Raw genomic sequence first — 16,855 nt, 5'->3', positions numbered from 1 at the left:
CATCCAAGAAAAGAATGAAAACCCTTCAGCATTTTTAGACCTCCTGACCAAGGCTTTATGACAATATACTAATCTGGACCCTGAGAGTCCAGAGGGGAGACAACTACTAATGACCTATTTTTTCTCCCAGAGTTTCCCCAATATTAAGGCCAAACTAAGATGCCTCAAATGGAGACCCCTAACTCCCCAAGCTGAGGTTTTGGGAGTGGCCTTTAAGGTGTATAACAGGAGAGACAAGAAGACCTGGAAGCAGAAATATTAGATGCTCACTCAAGCTGTCCGTTTAGCCTCAGCATCTGTCCCTGGTTCCACTGACCCATGGAAGGGTCCCTCAAATCCACCCAGATCCTGGGTCACTGGGCTTTTACATATCCCAAGCCTCACAAGCCTCTGGGTCCTTGTCTTAAATGCCATCATGAGGGATACTGGACCATTGACTGTCCCCAAGCCCATAGGGGCCTACAGCCATCTGGCCTTTCTGATTCCACAGGAATCCAGGGTAACTGTGTATTTCAGGTAGGCCTGTCTCCTTCCTCTTAGATGCTGGAGCTACATATTCAGTCCTCAAGGAGTTCTGGGGGCTTACTGCTCATTCTGTGACACCTACTGTAAGAGTAGATGGTAAACCTTACCAACCTTCATAGATACACACCTAGCCTTGTTTGCGCTTTTGGCTTTCTAATTTTTACCCACTCCTTTTTGGTCATTCCACAGTGCCCTGTTCTCCTTGTGAGAAGGGAAATCCCCACAAAGTTGGGGGCTACGCTTTCTTTCTCCCCTCATATGCACTTCCATCCAGACTTGCCTGCCGCTCCCCGGATCCTCACCTTACCTTAGGATCATCCCTTATTCTGTCTGCCAGGGCCTTCCCATTACCCACTTTCCAGGTGGACCCTACTGTCTGGGATGTTTCAAGTCCTTCTATTGCCTCACACCATGAGCCCATTCACATCCGTCTCGAAAACCCCCTCCATTTTCTGGCCCAATCACAATACCAGCTTCCCCGACAAAAACTCCTAGGCTTACAGCCTGTCATTCAAGACCCCTTGTGAAAGGGATTCCTTAGACCTACTCATTCTCCTTGTAACATTTCCATCTTGGCAGTAAAAAAGCACAATGGTTCCTACTGCTTGGTCTAAGACCTACGTTTCATCAGCTCTGTGGTCATTCCCAGTCCACCCCATGGTAACCAATCCTTATACCCTTCTTGCCACCATTCCTTCTGGGATCTTTTACTTCTCAGTGCTATACCTGAAAGATGCCTCCTCTCTATTCTGACTCTCAAGACATTTTGCCTTTACATGGATAGACCTTGAATCACATACTCCACTCAGCTAACATGGCCAGTTCTCCCCCAAGGGTTCTGGGACAGCTCTCGTATCTTCAGACAGGCCTTGGCTAAGGACCTAGCATTCCATACATTTCACTCAGTCTATGTTGATGACCTCCTTCTTTGTAGTCCCTCCTTTGAGGTCAGTCATCAGGTCACCTGTAAACTTCTTAACTTTCTTTCTGTGCATGGCTATAGGGTTTCTTGGTCTAAGGTGCAGCTTTCCTTGGCAATGATAACATACCTAGGCTTCCTCCTGACCCCTACACACAAAGCCATTACGGATCATAGAAAGGGCCTTATTGCTATTATACCAATGCCCTCTACTAAGGAAAAAATTCTCTTCTTTCTAGGTATGGCAGGATTCCTCAGAGCTTTGATTTCTTACTACTCTATATGATGCTGCCTAGGGCCCACTGTCTGAACCCCTATTGCACTCTGTTATTATAAAACACTTCACTAGGCTCCGGCAGGCCCTGCTCCAGACCCCTGCTCTCCATTGCCCTGATCTCACATGCCCATTTCACATTTATGTGGCTGAAAATCAGGGATTTGCTCTAGGGGTCCTCGGACACATGCTGGGGCCTATCTATTGAAGGGTCTTGACCCTACTGTTTGGGGATGAGCCCCTGCCTATGAATGTTGACTGCAGCCTCTATACATATTAATGAGTCAAAGAAACTCAACTTTGGGGCCCCACTCACCATCCTGGCTCCCCATCACCTAAAGGACAAGATAAAAGAGCTCCAACAGGACCTTGAATGTCAGAAACAACAGCTCTCCTCTGCTAAGTACTGCTAAGTACTCAGCTAAGTAACCCCCTTCTCCAGTGGGCACTTCCTTTCCTGACCCCTCTCCTTGTCATGGACCTTCTGTTAATGCTTGCCTCCTGCATTATTAGATTTTTTCAAGACCAGATCCAAAAAAATCTCTATTCAAACTATAAACCAGTTTTTGTTACAGGAATACCAATCCCTCACCAAAATTGGTCCGCTGGGGCCAGCATTCCATCACTACTCAACCTCCATCATCAATCCAATGACATCCTGTGCCCCTAGTGAGGAACTCAAAATATCACCCCTTCCCAGCAGGAAGCAGTTACAGAAGATTAACCTAATGTCCCTGTTCCCTAAGGGGGCCAATAAAAAAAAAAAGGGGGGGGGGAGAATATAAGGTCCTTGCTTAGCATCTGGATGGCCATCTTAAGTGACTGCTGACATTTTAAGGAAAAAGATTCACCCACCTTCCCGCCCAAGGGTGTTTCTGAGAAAGGCTCACCACTCCCTTATACCAACCCAAACCCTAACTGCCCACATTAGGACCTGCCCAGCTCTGATTCCTGAGACTGCCCTTATCATAAAAGTCCCGGAAGCCAAGCCTGTTTTGCCTCTCTCTGCTATAGAGAGATGGCCTTTATTTTGCAGCTCTGACAAACTCTGGTGTGTATCTCTGCCTTGTCTCCATCTTTCATTTCTTGCTTACCTGTCTCTTATTGTCCACTCTCCCTTCACTTACAAGATGTTTTATTATTTTGAAGGGAATAAAAGGCTTACAAAGTTCTGTCAGAATACGTTTTTGCTCTATTTCATTGACCCCTTCCAATGGCTATGTAACTAAAAGCTCAGTCCTAGTCCTCCACACCAATGCAATAATGAAGACAAGGTCTTGAGACAAAGAAAAAGAAGGTTTATTGCTTTGCTATCAAAGGAGAAACACAGGGTACTCCTTTCCCAAAGGCAGTAATTCTGCTTATCCACAGGAACATGGAGGCTTTTAGAGGCAATTCAGAGAAAATGAGATTGAGGAGGAGAAGTTTAGGGAAAAGAAGACCAGTGAAAATAAGAAAATCAGACAAATTTAGGGAAAAGAAGACCAGGGAGGAGAAGTTTAGGGAAAAGATTGGGAAAAAGAAAAAAAAATGTGTAAGTCTCAAAGCCACAAGGGTTATAGTCAAAGCATCAAGTGTATCCCTGTAAACAGCTACTCTTAACTTTTAATTTGACCCCTACATCTGTCCAAAGAGTCTGTTCCCCTTGGAGGGAAGGGGAACCCTGGTCCTCATTGTAAGAAAACATCTACCATGTTTTGATTTCTTATTGATATTCATAGTTAATGCCAGAGGGTAATGATTATTTTTAGAGCAAAAATGGAATATTTAAGAAATGTGATTTTCTGGTTAATCCTCCCCATTTTAACCTATGTTGAAATTTATCTAAAATATTTCGATACCCTTTCAACACAGCAATTAGCAAATACTGAACAAAAATTAAACTTGCATTAAGGATTTCCCAGAACATTATAACATTTTCATTCTTCAGATCAACTCACTTTACCCAGGAATTACACTTCCTGACACTTGTACAATGTTTATATTTTATAAAACTCTCACAAATCACTCCACTTCAACAACCTAATATGAGCCATCAACTACCTACTTATCCTAGTACAATGCCTCCTTCCCAGCTAGTCTCTGCTGGTGACTTTCGTTCTACTTCTCTCCTTTCTGGCAGAAGAAAGGTGCGATAGGGAAAGAATTCGTGTGTGTGTGTGTGTGTGTGGGGGGGGGGGGAGATCATTGGAGTTCAATTCTTGGCACGGAAATGCAGATACATTTAAAAAAAAAATTGAAGGGGCTCAGCTGTCCAGAGCACAGCAACATAAAAGTGTCATCACCGAACTGCAGGGACTGGAAGAGAGTAGTCAAGTGCTGAGGGCGTCCCCTCGTTCACCAAAAAACGTTCAGGTGGGCGAGGCTGGACAACCAAGCGGTGGAGAACCTGGACGCCGGGCCCCCGTCCGCTGGCCCCCCAAGGAGACCCCGACCCGGTCAGCCCGCCGGAAACTGGCATCTCTCTACCTCCACAGGGCTGAGACATAGCAGCTCAGCCAAGACAGCAGCAATGCCACTCCCCATGCCGACATGGCGCCAGCTTCACCTCAACCCAACGCCTCCGCCGAGCCAGCCTAGCCACGCGCGCTCCCCGGGGCCATCGGCCACGCGGCTGGTTGCAGGCACGGTTGCCGCCTGGCGTAGCTGGACAGAAGAGCTGTGTGGAGCGGCGAGGGCCAGTGCGCGTGCAAAGCGCGCAGTCACCTGGACTTCCCCGTGCAGCCCTGAAAGTTAGCTGATGTCGAGAACTAGGTTTCAGGAAAGCGGATAGCAAAACCACTTCAAAAAATCAGAGTTGAGTGAATGAAGATGGAACTTAAGTTAGCGAACCTTTTAGCCCAAATATTCGCGTGACTGTATGTAACCAATTGCCATAGCAAATACATACCTAACCGTACTTTCCAAGGAGCAGACACGGCACAAATGTATTAAAAATTGAATAGAAATGAATAGTCACCTGTGCTTATCGAGTACCAACTATATGCTCAACACTACCTCGGGCACTTAAGAACAAAGGAATATGAGTGCATTCTTGTTTATGAAGGGTTTGTGATAAAGCTGAGATAAACACCTGTTATCTTACAAGATTATAATTTATTTATCGGCAGACCAAATAATCTGAATCCTTGAGGGCTGCAACTGCATCTTTATTCGTCCTAGGAATTAGTACCCAGTAGTCTTAAGTTTGTTGTAGGCGTTCAATGTTTATTGGCAATGCTTTGAAAGTACATAGTAAAATACTAACATGGGTTCTAAGGACCATTAGAGAACAGGACAGTACATACGATTTGGCAGATACTACACTCTAGTTCCACATTTATTCTGAAGCAATTTTTAATCAAAATTAGATGTTATCGTTAATTCGTGTAGTTGGAAGAGCATTAGATCAAAAGTAGTAATACTTTAATCTAGCCACAACGGAAACATTAAGAGCGTGGAATACACAGTAAAGACTTGAGTCCAGACTCAGCTGTCCAGGTACCAATTCAAGCCTCCCTAAATCAAGTTACTTAACTGGTTTTTAAACCTTATAAGATGAGCCAGGGGTGTAGTTGCTTAGCATGCATTAGACCCAGGGTTTGATCTTGCAACACTGCAAGAAAAAAAGGAAAAAAAAAAAAAAAAAAAAAACAAAAACAGTAAGCCCTATAAAATAAGATAGTATTATCTCCCTTATATAATTGGCATTAAAAAAACCCAAATGCTTTACAGTATCTGCACATACTCTATGATGTAGGTATAAGCCTCTCTAAGCCTCTATTACTAATGTGTAAAATGAGAAGGGTTAGGCCTCTGTTTGTTCCTTGAATTTCCCGGTCTAATGTCCTCCATCTCTGATGCTTTTACTTTTTTGAGTTTGCCCTTTTTGATCCCTCTCCATCTCTGCTCTTCTAAAACTTTAATTTTCAATTCTAAACGTAAACAGCCCAATTTCAAACAGTTTGTATCTCGAAATTCCCCTCTTTGTAATTCCCCTCAACAAAAACAGATCTTAAAAAAAAAAATAAAGCAACAGAAAACAACGCTTTCAGATACTGAAACCTGCAGACCTCAGACAACACAGCACCAGACAACCTAAAGGGAGTGCAGAGTGTTGCATGCCGGGAGTCGTAGTCCGACGCTACACAGACCGCCCTCGCGCCTCTGCAGTTTGAAAGAGAGAGGAAGGGCGGGTAGGCGGAAAGCGCACTGGAAGCTCCGCCCCTTTCCCTTGCGCCTGCCCCTTTCGCCTTGAAGCGGCGTTCCGGGACGCGGAAGAGGCGTGGCCTGGGTCGCGGGTGGCTGCGGTTGCCGCCGCCAGGACCAGTTCCTGCGGGCGGTGCTGCAGAGCCTGGCCTGCGCGGGGCAGTCTTGGTCCCCCTGTGAACAGGCGGTGGCAGAGAGTGGGGCGGGGCCTGGCTGGAGGGTGGTGGCCCGGCAGGGGCGGGGGCGGGGGCGGGGCCGGCCTCTGGCTTCTTCTTCCTCCGCATGTGGCTGGCGGCAGCCGAGCAGTTCATTTCGCGCACTCTTCGCCCGCTGTTTCTCTTTCGGGCTTGCTTCGCCTCACCCGAGCCATGTCGTTCGTCGAGAACAACCCAGCGGCTTCCTCTTTGCCCAACGGTGACTGCGGCCGTCCCAGGGCGCGGCCCGGAGGGAACCGGGTGACCGTAGTGCTCGGCGCGCAGTGGGGCGACGAGGGCAAAGGAAAGGTGGTGGATCTGCTGGCTCAGGACGCCGACATCGTATGCCGCTGCCAGGTGAGGCGGTGCGGCTCTAAAGGAAGTCGGGCCGGGGAGCTCGGGCCCAGAACCCGGGTCCGCTGGCCCAAATGAGGTGTCACCTTGAGGTTCTCTCCTTTTGCTGTGTGCTGCGGCGATGTGGAGAAATGGCGGGAGGTCAGGGACCCCTGACCTGGACACACTGGGTGGCTTTGGAGGAAAATACGGGTCGATGGGGAGTCTGAGAGATGCGCGATGCCTGGGGAGTTGCTGTTTTCAGTTTGGGGACCTGTGCTGAGCCTCAGGACTAGGTCGGGGGAGAGGTGGGAATACGGTCGGAATTTGAGAAGGCACCGCCGAGGCCTGTTCCGGACTCCGTGTGGGGACCGGGTGAGAACCTGGCGCGGCCGCAGAACCTACCCATCACCCACCCACCCTGGGCAGCCAAGTGGGAGTGATTATTCCGAAATGCCCTGAAATCCAGACTCAGTACTGCCCACCTGCAGGCCCTAAGCGTGAAGAGGTTTGCCTCCTCCGGTGTACTTTGTTGACATCAGAACCCACCTGGGGTCATTGGGACTGTTAAAGTATCCTGGCTTTGTTTGTTTAAACAGTTTTTTACTCCGTACCCCATTAATTAATATTAAGGGGAGATTATTTTTGCTCACTGATTCTAAAGAAAGAAATCCCCGCTTTTGTAAAAAGACTGAAGCAAGTATATGCATGGATGTCAAATCGGATATTTAGAAATATCTAAGTTGTTACCGTTACATAGAAAGTTCACTTTTGGGAAATGTAGTGGTTGTGTACTTCCTACTAGGAGACACGTGGTTTTCAGGGTGAGCTTTCTTCCTATTTGCTGTTTGCTTTGAAGCAGCCTAGAGGCAAGGCCTTTGTAAAGGCTCTTAGGTAGCCTTCAGGTTCAAAATTCCAAATAGATGAGCAATCTCTACGTTCAAAACCAAATGTAGTATTTGAAGTTAACTGCAGTTTGTGGAGGTTGCAAGAATAGCTCTTAAAGGTAAATGCACAATGCGATGATGCCATGGTGTAGATTTTCTAATAAGTTAGTATTGGGCCTACTTGACTGGAAGTTTTCTGCCTAAAATTGAATACCACTTGTGCATTCAAAAACAAATTACAGGTATGTAAAAAAGCTAAATGTAAGTATTCTCTGACTTTGCGGTTTTTGTTTTTGCATGCGGAATCTACCCTGCTCATTTCTTGGCTAATATATGAGTTTTGTCAACTGTACCACTTTACCACCAACTCTACCTGCCTTCCAGCCTTCTCTCCCTCTGCATGTCTGACAGCATACAAACTTAATGCTGTTACTAAAGGTGTTGGCATTGAATTGATGCCTCTGTGACCTTAGGGGCTGCTCCAAAAAGCCTGACCTTTACCTTTTCTTTTTTTCTTAAAATTAGATCTGGCCATGCAGGGGGTGGGGGTGGAGGGGACTTATACCTAACTCTTGTTGGGTAGGAGAGGCCTGTTGTCTTCTACTCAGACATCCTCTTTATATGAAAATAATAAATTCAGGTTGAGTTACGTTACTTATTCTAAGATTTGAGAAATTTAATAATGATAGCATTGTTGTAAAAGATTCTCAATTTTAATATTCCTTTGAAAGTTATTAGAATTAGTTTGTAGACTGGAGGTGTTACTGTGTTACTGAGAAAGTAGTCTTAAAGGGAGGCCAAAGATCAATATGATCTAATGCCCTTGGAAAGTCTAGAAAAGTGATTGAGAAGGAGCCATGTTTGCCTTCAAAATATTAGTTGAAGTTAGTGGAGAAAGAAATAAGTGATCAGATTTGCTAGGAGGACTTCCCTCACTTGTTATCTTTTTGTTGACTACGTTCCTGTGTAATCTTTATATTCTTGTTCCATTTAAGAGCTCATCAGTAGGATTCTTATTAAGTGTCTGGCTAGCCACTAGTAAGGAATAGACTTAAGCATATCTCTTTTGTGATTAACTTTGGTAACTTTACATTATTTGGTCAGCCCTAGTAACCTGGCATCTACTTAATGAAGTTCTCCTAGGTTATAAAATTGAAGAATGTGGAATGTTGAACTTCTTAATAAGCATTATGGAGAACTTGGAAAAGTCTATGTTAGCTTAGTTTGATTGCTTTGTTTGATGTGTCAATTTTGTGTGTTATTGAAAATGTTGTTAGAATTTAAATTTTTTCTCGTCATTTGTGCCACCAACTCAAATTTATACAGCATTGTTCCTCCAGAGGACATATAAAAGTGTGTCCATATTTTCTTTTTTAACCAGGGATTGAACCCAGAAGCATTTAACCACTAAGCCACATCCCTAGTCTTTTTATATACTTTATTTAGAGACAGGGTCTTGCTGAGTTGCTAAGTACCTTGCTAAGTTGCTGAGGGTAGCTTTGAACTCGCCATCGTCCTGCCTCAGCCTCCCAGCCACTGAGATTACAGGTGTGCATGGTTGTCCATATTTTCAACATAGAATCATAAAATAAGGAATTTTACCCAGTTTTAAAAAGAAAAAATTGACATTTTCTTAAACTATACACTTGAATATATAAAATGCCCTTTTGGAAAGATAGATGCAATGCTAATGGTATTTTCATTGTTATAGCTCTTAAGGTTTGTGTCTTCAGATTCAGGATTTATGGGAAGTTACTTATAACTTTATAGGTACTCTAGGTCCATAAATAAGGACTTGGAACAAAGGATGATCACCGCTGATGCCCTTTATCAGTTAATATGTCTTTTAAGAAAAAGAGAGGGATTAAGTATAGGACCAATTCCGTACTATGATCATTCATCCAACAAATGCATCTTGAGTATCTACAAGAGACCACTTATCCCTGGAGTGAAAAGCTGAAAAAGGCCAAGATTGTGCCCAGAAGGAGCTCACAGTTTAGTGGATCACTGCTATTGTAAACAAGTATTGCTAGGGTAGGGACGGAAAAGGGAACTAGTACAGGTTTTTCAAGGGGTTAAAATATGGAAACTGAAAGGCTTCTTTTTGGCAGTATAAAAGTAGTTTTGTTAGGAAGTCTTATCCACCACTCTCCCGATTCTCTGGAATTAAATATTATACTTTGTTTATTGAATAGAAACTACAGAGATTTTTTTTAAACTGTAACATTTTTACCAGGCCTTAAGCAAGTACTTATTTATTGTTCTTAGAGAAAAAAAGCTTGGTGTTCTTGGTTACAGTTGCAGTTGCTTGTGATCAGGGAAAGCTAAAACAGTCATCTTTTTCTTTATATTCCCCACCCCCAGTGTTTTAAAGTAATATAAAGAGAATGTATTAACTATGTTAGTTTTAAGGGAATGTATCCTGTCACTTGCTACATATGAAAGCTTACTATAAAAATAAACAAGATAAGAAAATGTTTCTAATTTGTAGCTAGATACTGGTACCTGTAGAAGGCTCTGAAACCAGTTATTAGTAAGTAATAAAGAAGTTTAAAAGACATAACACAGATTTTCTTCTTGAAATAATCAGAAAAGATGAATTTAAAAGTAAATTTAAAGTAACTTCAGGATTATATAATGTCTTGAACATTAGAACAGCTAAAGTTATCTTGCAAACCTATAATTTCAAAGAATTAATAATTCTCTCAAAATTTGGTCATTCAATGAGAATGTTGTTCCCTATTTAAATCTATTGCATTAGTATATAAGATATACCATCATCTAGGTGTGAATTTTTAAATCATATGAGGCCATATCAGTATCTGATTTAAAGTATAGTTTCTTTCATTTTGATGGAAATGAGTGGGTTGGTTGGATAGATAAAGTATCTTTAGGAAAAGCTGTTGCCTAGAACAAACTTAAAGTGAACCCGTAAGTTGATAGGTACCCAACAGCTTGCTTACTAGAACTGGGTACCGAATTTAGGTATATTATCTTTTGGGAAAAATGTCAGATTTTGACATCAAAGATTAATGAGGATAAGCTACTTATTGGTAAGTTAAGATTGATGGTTATTAGAATGCTTTTATCAATAGAAAAAGAGACATTATTCAGTATTGCCTAGTGAGAAAGGAATAGTGAATGAAGGCGAATTCCTATGGCTAGCTGACTCCAGGATGGAGTGGCTAATTATATTTATTTCAATGTAATAAAATTATTTAAAAATATAAGAGGCCCCATGAAATTTCTAAAAATGAGATTTTTATTTATGTCAGGCTTTTAAAAGAAGTGTTGGGTTTTTTTAAAGGAAGTGTTGGGTTGTTTTTTGTTTTTTTTTTTTTTTTTTTTGGTAATCTTTTGACTTAGAAAAGTACTTCAGTTTCAGTGTTTTTAAGAAAATGTCTTCATGAATATAATGATTGAGTTTTATCAAGTATTTACAAAAAACTGTATAACATTATAGATTTATAATTTTTTTCTTTTTTGCTGTATATTTCCATTCTCTCATCCATGATCATGATTTAGTGAGTACACAGAGTTTGGTACCTATAGTCTAAAGTTTCTTTATTAGGAACCTAAGACTTTTCAAGGCAATGCCCTTTTCCATTTTCATTGTGAGAAGTTGTTTCATAATTGGCAGATTAACTTATAAAGCACCTTGGAGAGTGTCATCATTTGTGTGACATTTGTGTGTGTATGAAACTGGAAGGTAACCATAATAATATAAAGAGGATATCTTTAAGCCTTTCAAGGATAATTACACAGTGCACTTGGGTGTCTGTCTTTCTGAAAAGAAATCCAGATACCTGTATATGTTTTCGCTTCCTGTCCAGTGTGTCTGGTTACTGCTCAATAGTTTAATTTGATCAACTTACTGGTAGTACACTTAACCTGATCTACTTTGCAGTCAAAACCTAATTGCAGTTATATGAATGCTTTCATAAAAAAGCAGAGTCATTCTTGTTGTTAGGTCCTTTATTGTTGTGTGTTGACAGTTGCTTTAGTTTTGGTGAATAGTGAAGTGTTTCATATGGAAAGGGGGAGGTCCAGATCTTAAACTTTACCAAGAAAACATCATAGGTGATAAGTATTGGCTCAAAAAATGTTAGGTTATTAAGAAACTCGAAGATTCTAGACAAGAAATAGCACCCTTTTTTAGCTTCTGAGATAGCTCAGGGGTAAGAAGTCTTAAGCATTTCTGCTCTCTGCTGTAACCCATAATGGTAGTAACTTTTTGACTTCTTGATTGAGGTTTATTTTGAGCTCTATGATTACAGTATGCTCTTCATGTATTCAGAGAAAAAAGGACAAAGGGAAGATATACAGAGGATTTTAGAGGCCTAAGTGGCCTGAGAAATGCCTGTGGACCTTGTGCATGAAATTGTTAGCTCTTGACACTTGGGCCTGTACTGTTACTGTAAAAGATGCCATTGTCTTCAGTTTATAACACTGAAAAGTTGTTCATTGCCTTCATCTCCTCTTTCACAGCCTGAACACTCTTGGTATGAAGAGGGGAGAGATTTGGGGGAAGCTAAAGGCCTAGTAGAAAATGAAATTAAAAATCAAAAGAGTCATCTTTACATGCTAATTTCATTTCCTTCCTAGATCCATGAAACTTTGTAATTAGAAACTTATATACATAACAGCATTTCCTGGTTGGAACTCTTGGTCTAAGATTGAGCTTGTTGGCCTCCTTGAGGTTCTGAGGAGCCACATAGAAATTCTAAAATATTTGTCTTCTGACTTACTTAAATGTAAAATCAAATTAGGAAGAAAGGGGCATGCATTGAAAAACTGACAACACTTTACACATTAACTAGGTACAGTTACCCCTGGATCCTACAGTACCATGTTTTAAAATATTGTCCTTCACAGCATAAAATGTTAACAAAAGTTAATTAGCACTTAATCATTTATTTCCAGTCATCACTAGTATGTGATGTGAGCTCAAGAGAACCAAGTATACACATACTATGTTGTAATGAGTTTATTTTTGTGAATCGTGGGTTTTTTTGTTTGCAAACAGTGGAAAGAGTTTATCTTAAGCAAGATGGAGATTTGTTTGATGAAGTGCTAGCAGCAAAGCCACGACTTAGGGTGACTAGAGACCAGGGCTATTCCTGGGATCTTAGGAGGCCGGAACTGGTAGCCTTTCTCTTTGGGATGTTTCTATTAGGTGACTGGCATTTTACCTCACTTTCTTTGCTAATGAGAATCAAATTCCCCAGGGAGAGGATCTGTTTGGCTCAGGTTGGATCAGATTTCTCTGTCTGCATCAATCACTGTGGGAAGGGGGATGATTAAATGTTTGCAAATTAAGGAGGAAGAGGAGGGGAAAACTTTGTTCAACAGTTATAGCTGACCTGGCGTTAATTTCATCAAGAAAGATAGATATGAGGAAGTATTTGTTCTGGGTTGTTATTAGATTTGGAAATTATTTTTCAGTAGTCTAATACACCCATAGACCCTTAATGCTTTTCTGGGGGAAAGAATATTTGGAGTTAAGTTGTTTTTTTATGATTTTCACTCTAATTAAAATAATGAAAATTAGTCATATTAATTTTGAAAGCTAAAAGTTTTATCAGAAACTGCTTTTCAGCTTTGAGAACATAGACTTTTAGTTCTGCCTTTTGCTTTTATTTTTCTCATAACTTCCAGTTTATTTCACATGGCTGTACCCTGGGATACATTTTTTTTTTCCCTTGGTCATTGAGAAGCTTAAAAATATTTAATCTTTATGTGGTTGTCTTTTTTTTAAATTTTATTTTTTGTGCTGGGGATTAAAACTAGGTTCTTGAACTTTTAATCTTAATGCATGAATAGTAATACAAGAGAATTGGTAAAATAAATATCCATATTAGGGAATGTTTTGTGATTGTGATGAGTTAATTAAAATTGTTTTTTTAGTATAGAACATGTAACTATAATAAAAAATTTGTTAAATGCTCTGTGAGTGTCTGGAATTGTAAGAGTTATAGGAATTTAGTAAAGCAGCAAGAGATAATTACATATAATTGTTAATATATGATCAGTGCTTTTGTTGGTATAACTTACCAAGTTTGGTTTAGGGAAAATTTGGAATGAGAGGGGAGGAATACAACTCTTAAATAAGCAGGACAGCAGCAAACTATCTCTGTCTTTTTATGAAGTACAATCTGGCCTCCCCAGTGTTACAAGAATCCTTAAACATGATTAAACAAACATGTCCTTATTGTTGCTCATCCTGACACACATTTTGTAGAGTTGCCCAGGTGAGAAGCAGCTCCTTCTGCCATTGTAATTTGTGGTTGGGAGCTTAAGGTGGTGGTCAGCAATGGTGTTCATGTTTGGAACCTCTTTGTTTTGTTATCTGCTAATGGATGTGACCTCTCCTTGGACCAACATAGCCAATCTTTGAGGTCAATTGGCCTGAGCACTCAAGGTCAATTTTGCAATTATGACAATGTACTGAAATTTATTACTACATAGATTACCTCATCAAGAAACTCCTTATGAGTTGCTCCTACTACTTCATCTCAGTACCCTTTCTATACATAGTATGTATTTCAAGATTAATTTTTCATGCCCCAACTTCCCCACAGGGCACTAGTACCAGTTGTAAATAAGCACTTATATTTTCTCCCAAGTCGTTAATAGAATGATCTAGGGTTATTCTGAACATATTTAATCATATTGCCATATTCAGTTAAATATTTTAAATGATATTTAAACCATAAAATGATCCTTAATGTGGTATTGGTCATTGAAAAATGTTGGTTAATATTTGAGTGAGCAAGCCATTATACCAGAGTGTAATTTTTAGTCTTTCATAGCTGAACTTTTCCAACCTGAACTATGTATTAACTTGTACAAACTTAAAGGAATTAAGCTAAAGTTCTTTATAAAAGTAGCTTTAGCTTAGTTATTTATTAAAGTTATTTATTAAAATTATTTATAAAAAAGCAAGCTGTTCAGGTGTATATAGTTTACTACCCTTTGTATATATGGATATATGTATGTATGTGTGTGTGTGTGTGTGTGTACACACACACACACACATATACATACATCAATCATAAAGTATCTCAGAAGGGACACCAAAAACTTGTGTTAACTGGTTGTCTTATAACAGGTGTATGAGAAGACTTCCTATTTTGTTGTTCATGCTTCTGCATCTTTTGGAATCTATCACATGTGGTCATTTCCGTTAAAGAAAAAAGCAAAAAACATTCATCTGTATCCTTGTTGATATCATGTGAAAGAGATGTTGCTTAAAAATAGCTGCTCTGGGCTGGGGCTTTGGCTCAGTGGTAGCTCACTTGCCTGGCATGCGTGAGGCACTGGGTTCGATTTGAGAACCATATATAAATAAATAAAATAAAAGATCTATCAACAACTAAAAAAAAAAAAACAAAAGAAAAACCTGCTCTGTCTTCTTTGTTTTGCTCTCTACCTGCCATCTTATAGACTACACAGCCAAACTGTCAAGTGTGTTGTTGGATTTTTTTTTTTTTTTTTTTTGATGTAAATATATGAGGTACATTAGTCTTCAAGCAAGTTCTTTACTTTAAACAATGAAAAACAATGTAAATAAGCATTTGCTTTCTGAAGATTGTTTTAATTGGACCTGTTTTTCTGGTGTATTTGTGAATTCACTTTTTATGATGATTTCATAAAAAGTAAACACTCATGTTTTTGAAAGTAGCCTTGTCATCAAGTTAGTCATTCTTTTTGACTTTTCTTTTTACGTGTCACAACAGCAATGTTGTTAAGGTTGTTTTTCATGGTCCTAGTTTGCTATTTACTTTTAAAACTTTCTAAGTATTTTTTCATGCTTTATAACAGAAAAATTATCTGATCACTCATATTTTCAGTCTTCCTTGGACCTAATTTTGTAATTTGACATTTTGTTTTTTATTAATTATGTAGGCAAAAGCTTCTTTAAAGTGGAGATTTCATCATGGCTTTGTACTGTGGTTCTGAACATAAAAGATTCCTTGACTCCATGTATTATATTATCTAAAGTTCTAGGGATCTGTCACTAAACTAGATACAGAAGGCTGATTTACTCATTAGAATCTTTGGATAACAATATTTGGGGGAGTTACTTGGGAAACATCCAACATCCTAGTTGTTAAGTCCATATAAGAATACAAATTTCAGATCACAGATTTGCTTGCTTAACATATATTAAGGACAGTGGGAGTTATAGGAATATTTACATCAAGTTAGGGTAACTTGTTTTCCCCCTGGTACTGGGGATCAAACCAGGGGCACTCTATCACTGAGGTATATCTCCACCCCTTTTTATTTTTTATGTTGAGATGGAGTCTCTCTAAATTGCTGAGGCTAGCCTCAAACTTATGATGTGCCTACCTTAGTCACTGGGATTATAGGCATGCACCACCAGGTCTGGCTAGACTATTCCTTTTTATCTTAGAGATATTTTTTGTATAAATAAAATATCATGGATAATTAGTTAGATTGCCACACACCCTGCATAATGCCAAAGACAGACTAATGAACAAATTGTTTTGTGTACTTTTTCACTTGTCCACCCCCCCCCCCCGCCCCTCTTTTTACAAAGACTTCCCTGTCTTCCAGAAACCTGTATTCTCCAATTTCTAGATCCTTTTACGGTAATCACTCACATGTACTATAGTGGGGAAGAATAAAAGCAAACTATTTTAAAGTCTTTAATGAAGGCAGTATAGTTGACAAATATTTGAGCTTCTTTAATTAAGTGATATTGACATTCAAGCAGGAATTTATTAATTCTCTTTGAAAGGAAATATATTATCTGTTATGTTTATTACCAGGCTCAATTTTCTTTTATATTTCAGGGAGGAAATAATGCTGGCCATACAGTTGTTGTAGATTCTGTGGAATATGATTTTCATCTTTTACCCAGTGGGATAATTAATCCAAATGTCACAGCATTCATTGGTAAGTATTTAAACTGAAATGTATGGGAATTGATAATGCTACTCTTTTGTGTGTTTGTGTGTGGTGCTGGGGATTGAACCCAGCCTTGTGCATGCAAGGCAAGCACTCTACCAACTGAGCTATAGCCCTAGCCTTCGCTATTCATATTTAATTATCAAAACTGATTTTATTTCTCACCATATGGTTCACTGACCACGGTACCCTCTGGAATACACTGGCTTTGGCTCTTTGTAACTCTTTCAGATCTTTTAGCAGGAATACTTTCTGAAGTAGTTATTTTGCATGCATCTGTGATCCTTGGCAGTCTTAATTCTATAGAAGAATTCGATCACCAAGTCTCTTTTCTAAACACTTTAAACTGTGACTCACCATAAGTAGAATTTGATTCATGAACCCTGTGTCATGCCAGACAATGTATTTTCTTTTCTACTTTAAAAATTTTTTTAAAGGCTGTTCAGTACTAAATTGATATTATGACCATTTAAGTAGAGTGTGATTTTCCAATTTGAAAGACATTGGACATGACCAAAACTACATAACTAGTTTTATTCAAAATAACACATTTCACTTTGTTTAACTTTTATTTGTTTTTATGTAGTAGTGCTGCTAA

At 39.8% G+C, this 16,855-nt stretch overlaps 2 protein-coding genes across 2 annotated transcripts in view; one reads left to right on the top strand and one right to left on the bottom strand.

Moving 5' to 3' along the window:
• The window catches only part of Catspere (catsper channel auxiliary subunit epsilon), a 175,712-nt gene extending 169,495 nt beyond the window's left edge, over window positions 1-6,217 (bottom strand). Inside the window, exons 1-2 of the mRNA XM_076872903.1 lie at window positions 5,788-6,217; window positions 4,267-4,444 (exon numbers count right to left, since the gene is read on the bottom strand). Coding sequence (XP_076729018.1) covers window positions 4,267-4,444; window positions 5,788-6,217 — 608 coding nt within the window. The remainder of the gene's footprint in view (window positions 1-4,266; window positions 4,445-5,787) is intronic.
• Adss2 (adenylosuccinate synthase 2) overlaps window positions 6,189-16,855 on the top strand; it is a 44,503-nt gene continuing 33,836 nt past the window's right edge. The window contains exons 1-2 of the mRNA XM_076872976.1: window positions 6,189-6,457; window positions 16,143-16,245. Coding sequence (XP_076729091.1) covers window positions 6,275-6,457; window positions 16,143-16,245 — 286 coding nt within the window. The 5' untranslated portion in view covers window positions 6,189-6,274. The remainder of the gene's footprint in view (window positions 6,458-16,142; window positions 16,246-16,855) is intronic.

The sequence above is a fragment of the Callospermophilus lateralis genome, chromosome 13 (genome assembly GCF_048772815.1).
Source record: "Callospermophilus lateralis isolate mCalLat2 chromosome 13, mCalLat2.hap1, whole genome shotgun sequence".
NCBI lineage: Eukaryota > Metazoa > Chordata > Mammalia > Rodentia > Sciuridae > Callospermophilus > Callospermophilus lateralis.
The sequence above is the reverse complement of the archived record's forward strand: the minus strand, read 5'-3'. Positions and strand labels throughout refer to the sequence as shown.